The sequence below is a fragment of the Rhyacophila brunnea genome, unplaced genomic scaffold, assembly GCF_057557595.1.
Source record: "Rhyacophila brunnea isolate RB1 unplaced genomic scaffold, BYU_Rbru_1.0 scaffold_5, whole genome shotgun sequence".
NCBI classification, from domain to species: Eukaryota; Metazoa; Arthropoda; class Insecta; order Trichoptera; family Rhyacophilidae; genus Rhyacophila; species Rhyacophila brunnea.
In genome coordinates, this window is record NW_028233170.1 from 7,563,960 (window position 1) to 7,572,109 (window position 8,150).

Below are 8,150 nucleotides of genomic sequence, written 5' to 3' on the forward strand. Positions count from 1 at the left end.
AGCTACAAAATATGTAAATACGGTTGACTAAGGACCGCTTTATTGACATGTAAATATTTGCATTGTGCCTGTGACACTCCCCAGAACTATTATAATGTAGACCTTTTTGAATGATGAATACGAAGCATTTAATGTACTTGTGTATTTTATTTGCCAATTTCCATAATATTAAAATATATTTCATTATGAATATTTGCGTTGATGAATATAATATTTTGAGTCCAATTTTCAATTTTGAGTAAACATTTTTTTGATTTGCCAATCAGGGGTCTTCAGTATGGATACTATAATATCGTAAACCAAATAATAAGATTGAGAGACTTTAATCCTTTCTATGCCGCAATTAGTTAATTGATAGTAATTAACATAAGAATTGGTGTAATTAGGGTGTCCAAAGACGCTTTGGGCACTTAACCGGTTAAGGGCGGACGTGCTCAGCGTGAGTCAAAATGGAGCTTTTATTGTATTTTCAAAGCATGATCCTGGACATTACTTAAACGTTGTAGATAATCTATTTATATAATTTTGAAGCCTTATTATCCTTTATATTTATTTTAAATATTTGATGACTGCATAAAGTATTTTTGTTACATAAAATAGTATTCATTATTCCCATTAAACCTCTCGCTCTAATGTTTTAGAATATAGTCATATTTCAGTACATAAAACCATCAGTATAATTTATGTCGACATCATTATAGTGAAATATTTATGATAAAAAATTATATTGATAATCTCTATGATCCCAAATTTGACAAGAATTGGGCATTTTAATTAAAAATTAATTTAAAAAAAATCGGTTAGGTACATGTTCAAACACGCACGTTAACATCATTTTACTCCCTACTTCAATTATATTTTGTCAATTTATGGCTACGGCCGTATGTTGTAGCTTAACTACTGGGGAATGCCAAAAGAAATGACGTATTTCAAAAAAACACTACCTTATTCTTAGGGCAATAATTATTATAAAGCAATCATTATTCATAGGATGTTTATCACACTTGAATGGTCAAAGACATAGCTCATAATCAGTATCTTTAGAATCATCTTCAAATGTGTTAATCTTGCCCATTTTTTTAGTAATAAAATGCCTAATTCTTGTCAAATTTGGGATCACAGAGATTATCAATATAATTTTTTATCGTACATATTTCACTATAATAATGTCAACATAAATTATATTGATGGTTTTATAAATGCATTTAAAAATTAATAAATGTAAAAAATCTTAACACCACTGCACATTTATGGACTGAAATATGACTATATTCTAAAACATTAGAGCGAGAGATTTAAAAGAATACTATTTTATGTAACAAAAATAATTTATGCAGTCATCAAATGTTTAAAATAAATATAAAGGATAATAAAGCTTCAAAATTATATAAATAGATTATCTACAACGTTTAAGGAATGTCCAGGATCATGCTTTGAAAAAAATAGAAAAAAAGCTCCATTTTGACCCACGCTGAGCACGTCCGCCCTTAATGAACTAATTATGGGACGGTTGAATTCATATAATTAACTGTGTATTTCTTAAACCAATACGATACGATAAATCTACTAGTAATTCAATACCAAAAATATAAATATTATGTTTCTTAAATTTTTCTACTATTTTTTTCCTACCGAATTGAAAAGTACAAACTTTTGATAGAAACAAATGAAAAGAGTTATTTGAGGATGCCAGAATCCAATCAAGTTATCTCAGTCGTAATATTGTTGATGATGATGATCATATATTTTTATCGTAATTCAACTGAATTCATGGTAAATGTACACAAATAAAACGATATATTTTTGTAAAAGTAGCCTTGATAGGATTAGTTATTCTGGAGGCACGACATGTCTTTCTATTCCATTGATATACTTATCTTACTAACTCGAGGCAGCGGCTGTATTAGTTCTGTCGCTTAATAAAGAGAGACTTTGCTATAAATTAATCACAGATAGCTATTATATAAAATAGCTGAATTAAGTAACTACCTTCGAGCCAACTAGCATCCTAGAAAGCCACTTTATACCTATATTATTATGATGTATTTTACGACGTATCCGTTAAATTGTACGTATACATTATATCCGTGAACATTAATTCAAATAACAGAGAGCATATTAGCATTAAGACGAGATGACATGTTCTTCTTCCAGCATTTCATCGAACGGTAGTTTGTACGTATTTTAAAAACATCTATCGTTGAAATTCTAATAGATTTAAGTTTTGTACTATTCCATTTGAGTCGTTTTTTGCGAACCGGGTTTCGCCTTTTGGAATCTTCAGGCACTATATACACTCACCAAACGGTAAATACAAACTGACGGCGGATACAATTAATTCGTAAAGTAAATAAAACGTAAAGTTTTGTTAACGATGCTATCGAACTGAAACGTTATTTGACTCTGATGCAATATGCCAAGAAAATTCATCTATAGTGATGACCGATTTACGTTGAGTATAAATTTAAAATGTGTCCTAATATTTCTTCGTTCTATGATTATAAACGTATATATTAATTTCATGAGCAATCAATGGTTACCCAACTTAAATATCTTACATATTTTATAACTTTCTGGTCCCCGTATAAGGTTAACATTTTCACAGGTTCTCTTTTACAATGACATACTCAAAGATGGGTAGACTAGCTGTTGTTTATGTTAATGAAAAAATATTCTATAGTCTATGACTCTAAGTTAGTTATACGATTATTGACAATAGTGTTTTTTTGTTCTATTTTCAAATCTTAAGGCGATGTCTTTGGCCTAAATTACACATATAATGTGACTTTCACGCCATCTATTTATATTTACAGGCATCTACCATGAATTTCTAAAAATCTGTTACTAAAAACTTTGGTCGATTCCAACCAGATGGCAGTAAGTTACCATAATAAGTTAATAATGAAATTGCCAGATGAAAAAAAACGCTAGACAAAAATTCATTTACATATTATAAGAATATAATATATTCTACTTACTATAATATTATTATATATATATACTTATTCAAATAATTATTATTTTTTTTAAATAAGTACAATATTTTATTATATCGTATTGACATTTTTATGATAGTATATTATAATATATTGTAGGTATATAATTTGATCAAATTCAATTACACAAAAAACGTTGTTTATGGAATTACCTTCACTTATTATAATATAAAAAAGTTCTACTAGTTATTTTGTAATATGTGACAATCTAATTCACTGTGAATTGACACATATAATTTTAAATCGTCTGCCAAGAGTAAAAACTGGATTCCATTGATAACATTGACAATGTCACAAGATTTGATATAATACACGTGATATGATTAAGAAAATAAAATATAATCGCTAAGACACTTCGCTTTCTTCCATTTTTTGTGATGCAAGTGCTTTAATCGTATGTCCAATCACGAGAGTCCTTTTTGCTGTACGGCGTGGGTACGGGGAATTTGAAAAAGAAAGTTAGTAAGCGTCCTTTGTAAACCATGTACGGACCTGTGTAACTAATTGTAAAAACAAAATATGTAATGGACTATAAAGTAACGTTGTCCAACCAAATATTAAAATATATAACGCTAAGACCGCACGAGAAAGACTTAGTGTTTTATTTAATTTTACCAACATATATAAATCCTTTTTTTATCTTTTTTTTGTGAATCCGAGGTTCGATGGACACCTGAGCTAGCCTGGAACCCCGGGTATCTCAATTTCTTATCTCTGAAAACTGCTTGAGATTCATACAGGATAAGAAATGAGATGAATACAAATTGAAATCACCAATGATGGTTATACAATTATCAACTGGCAAGTTTTCAAAGTATGAAAAGAACGAATTATATGCATCGCGAGACGATCGCGGTGGAAAATACACGCAACAGTGAAAAATGACCCATTTCACCGTAATCGAATAATAACGACGTCAATAGCTGCAGCAAAGTGACAGTCAACAACAGATATACTATCTGGTCGGTCGGAGCGTACAGCAATGAGAACGCCACCACCTCTCTGCCCAAAATAAAAATTGCATTATAGTGAATTTTTTTTAGCTTTATAAGCTGGCGACCCCACAGAAAACCCGTCGCGTTCCGAGGTTGGGAACCCTTGGTCTAAACAGTCATCTCGCTCGAAAGTTTAGCTTTGCCAAGAAAAGTGCTGTTAAAACATAGCACTTATTGTAACAATTACAACAATTGGATACAAACCTTCCTTAGATAGCAGCGGGAAGCGTCTTGCGTACATAGTCTAAGGAATAGACACGCTGGATCCAAACACATGTTTGTGAAAAATTGTTTAGGTTTAGGAATCAGGTTATAGAAAGTATTGAGAATACTAGACGTGTTGAAAATAAATCTTGGTGAATATCTTCACCTTGGAAGTGAATAGAGGTAATCCACACAAAATTCAAAAACGTTTTTATTTGACCAAACAATTTTTGAAATACTTATTGGTTATAATTATTATTATGGTGAAGAAAAATAACTGATTTTTTTACAGGAACATGTATTTCCATCAAATTTGCTAAACAATCTAATACACAAATGACATCCGTGAAGCTCTATTCACTTCCAAGGCGACGATATCAGGAAAACATGTATAATAAATAGTAAAACGCATGCGTAGATTAGAAATGCTTTTTATTATCGCTCAAGACCGACAATTCTAGGAATATATTCTGGAAGAATTGCCAAAGAAACCAAAATAACCACTAAATAAACTAACTATATATGGTATATAATTATATAAAAAAGTTCCACTAGTTATTTTCATTAAAACATTTTAGAATATAAATCATTGGTTACATTGTATAGCATTGTAAATTAATAATAATTATGAGATATCGTTATAAGCATAGAACACGAAAAATCTGAAAACCATCGTGAAAATCCACGAAACAAGCATGGCATGCATAAACAGCTACAAAAGAAGTTGTTTATTCTAATGAAGTATATATAATAAGCAATATTATTGAAGTTAACCCACGAGCCATCACGTGGCCCTACATTGGTTGATGTGAAGCATCTAGTTCAGTTTTAGGCTGGGAATGCCCTAGGAAAAGATACCCAGGACTAAGGTTGCTACGCTCAAAGTGAGCTCTGACTGAGTTTAAAGAAGTTACTTTCTAATGCAAAGTTCCGGGGAGAGAAGAGCGCAAGGAAATTATTAAAATAAAAATAATTCTATTGTATATATAAAAAAATAATGAAGCTAATCATACGAACAGCAAAAATTACGTGTAGAGATCTTCACGCCCGCAGTAAGACGCCGCAAATTTTTTAAATGCAGGATAATTGGCCTTAGTAGCAACCAAGTCGGACGGCCCGATGGGCCCAACAGCTAGTTGGACCGACCTGAGCATCTCCTCCCGTTCGGGAGCACATTCTAAGACATTCCCAGAGGATGTGGTTGGCATCCTGAATTACCCCTCCGCATGGACATGTCGGACGGCTTACAAGTCAAAGCTCAAAGAGCTTGCCAGCGAACCCACCGTGTCCAATCACAAATTGATCGGTGTGATGGTCAGGAGTCAGATATTTGGTTATCTCCAATCGCCATTTAATGTCTGGAAAAAATTAAAATGTGTGCCGGCCCTTGGTTGATTCATTCCACCGTCACTGCCAGGTCTTCTATGCCGCGTCAAGCGTCAATAGACGTATAGTCAGGTTACTTTTTCAGCAACAAGGTATTCAGGGCAAGGTGAAAGTCACCAACAACGGCCTCCTCACCTTTGAGGAGCTTCGTTGACGGACCGCTGACCTGTATGTGCAGGTCAAGTGGAAGAATGCGGCCAGGACCGGAAGCGCGTCCGTTGAAGTTGATCGGTAGGCCTTTGTGATTTCTAAGAGCGCACTACGTAGTCTATCAGTTTTATGGATACGCGAAATTCCATGTCCAAATGTCAAGGAAAACTATGACATATTGCGAGAATTATATCAGAAGTCAACATAAATTACTTTTTTATTTTCTTCGCTTTAGTTTGCAAATTATTTAATATAAACTCAGGTTCGCGAATTCTCATACCCCGTTGGATACGGCTATCAGCTAATTCTGGAAGAAGGCAATCATTATAAAAACTTATCAAACGCGGTAGAACACGTGTCTCAAACTGTGGATCTGGCAAAAGTCGTATGATTTCGATTCCACTGTCGGCATATACAATTAAATCACAGTATTCCTTCTTCGCAGTGTACAACTGTCCCTGTATTTGAAACCAATAATTATGTGATTCTTTTAAGTGAAGTACGGAGTTCACAATAGTTAAACATAATATATTGTTTTGTAATGCTGCCTCTAAAATTGGTTTGGAACCGATGGACGGAAGACATTTAACTTCTATCAACCCATTTTCCCCAATTAAACCGTCGGGGCTTGCTCCTAAAAATGGGAATTCCGTTCTTACAAAAAGACCACAAGGCATAACAGTGACTTTGTTTTTTGCTTCATATAAGGCAATAGCAGTGCGTTCATTCTTCCTGCCATACATTATATCCTTTGTCACAATATCACTTGGGAAAAGCATATTTTTAACAGTATTATGCCGTGGTGTCGTATTTCTCATTTTGAAAATATTCCCAAACTTAGATGCTGTCAAACGTTTATGCCTGGCATCAATCCACAAATAATTTTCACTTTGCCCTACTGTCGCCAACTGCAATTGCTTACAATCTGTATCGCAAGAAACCCCAGCCTGTAAAGATTCCATAATTTCTTTCATTTTCTCCTGTAAGTCCAACTGTGGAATATCTGAATCGGCAGCATGCGGGCCATATTCACAGTCAGCTTGGTTGCTTACAGGGACAGTTGGTTTTTTATACCTGGAAGTTAAATCTAAACGTCTCGCCTTAAGACGATTTTGACGATTTAGCCGACTAATAACAACACTTTTAATTATTCGACTAGGAGACATACCGGTTATATTTTTATGCATACCTAAAATATGTGCTGACCCCAGCGAATGAGCTAGTCCAGCACCATAACATCTACCCTTATAACTACTGCCTCTGGAGAAATCAACTCTTTTTCCACCTGTCAATTTGCTCACCAATGACATATAATTTTCTGCCGAGTTTGTGGTAACATTCGTTACCAGTCTATCAGCTTTTTGAATAATTATTCCGTCTAGATGGAGGCGTATACCTTTCATAATCAAAGATTTTTCCAAATATGGTACATTGTTTATATCAGGATGTGTCTTCTTGCAGTAATCTGCACGGCACTCAGAGTGTTCGCCAAATACATGATTGGGTCCATTTTTCAAATCCAACTTTAACTGAGTGATATTGCCTTCGCATCGTTTTATAGCGCATCGTGCAGCACTTTTGAGACGTTTAATCTCCTTCCGCAATAAACTTCGGCTTTTCGTATCGTATTTTACGTTATTAACCATCGTATAAAGTTTGCTAGTGTAGCATTTGACCATGTGATTCGCGCATTCCATTTTTTTAATTTTATACCCAAACGGTGCTCTCTCACGCACCCTAGCAAATACACTTGAATCACCATCCCCTATTAAAAATTTTACCCATAATTGATGTTTGTCAAAAATATAATTTAGTCCCTCAACTACAATGGTTTGCTCCATGCCTGTCGATGGTCCAGAAAAAGATATATTACACTCATGTTTCTTAGCTGGTTTTTTTTCATTGGCTGCGATGGTACAAATGTGGCAATATTTGTTCTTAACACCTAGGTAAAGAAGTTTTCCTGTTCGTTTTCCGATGATGCATGCCACTCCGGATTTGGCAGAAAAACTATGGCCATAACTCCTTCTTGACCAACCTCCGTCAACAATGACCGTTATATAGGGGTGTTTTTCATCAATTTCATTATTTTCTATAGCCAACTGTTTCTCGATCTCTATATCCTTCGACATTTGATCACACAAATGAGTTTTCCATGACTGGCCAACTTTTTTTTCATGCTTTTGGAACGTTCCCGAAGACATGAATGGAATTCCCACAATACCGCATAATTCCTGTGCCTGACTGTAACCAATCCCGATATTTAAAGATCCCCAAACAAATGATGTATTAATCGTAGACGTTTGGGGTTCAGTTAATACTGACGCTGTTTTCTCACAACACCTGCATTCAAAATGCAATGTTGACTTAATACCGTCTCTTGTTTCTCTTTTTAGGACCATTTTTCCTCCAGTGCATT

At 34.1% G+C, this 8,150-nt stretch overlaps 1 protein-coding gene across 1 annotated transcript; it reads right to left on the reverse strand.

Annotated features, from left to right (window-relative positions):
- Window positions 1–5,456: 5,456 nt before the first annotated feature.
- Window positions 5,457–7,134, reverse strand: LOC147065969 (uncharacterized). Its single transcript, XM_085955686.1, has one exon. It carries the CDS (start codon window positions 7,132–7,134, stop codon window positions 5,941–5,943), a length of 1,194 nt encoding a protein of 397 aa, XP_085811812.1. The 3' UTR covers window positions 5,457–5,940.
- Between the last annotated feature and the right edge of the window lie 1,016 nt (window positions 7,135–8,150).

What these genes read in the sequence shown, in the direction of transcription:
- LOC147065969 (XM_085955686.1), bottom strand. Translation starts at nt 7,134, where the DNA reads ATGAAAGGTATACGCCTCCATCTAGACGGAATAATTATTCAAAAAGCT.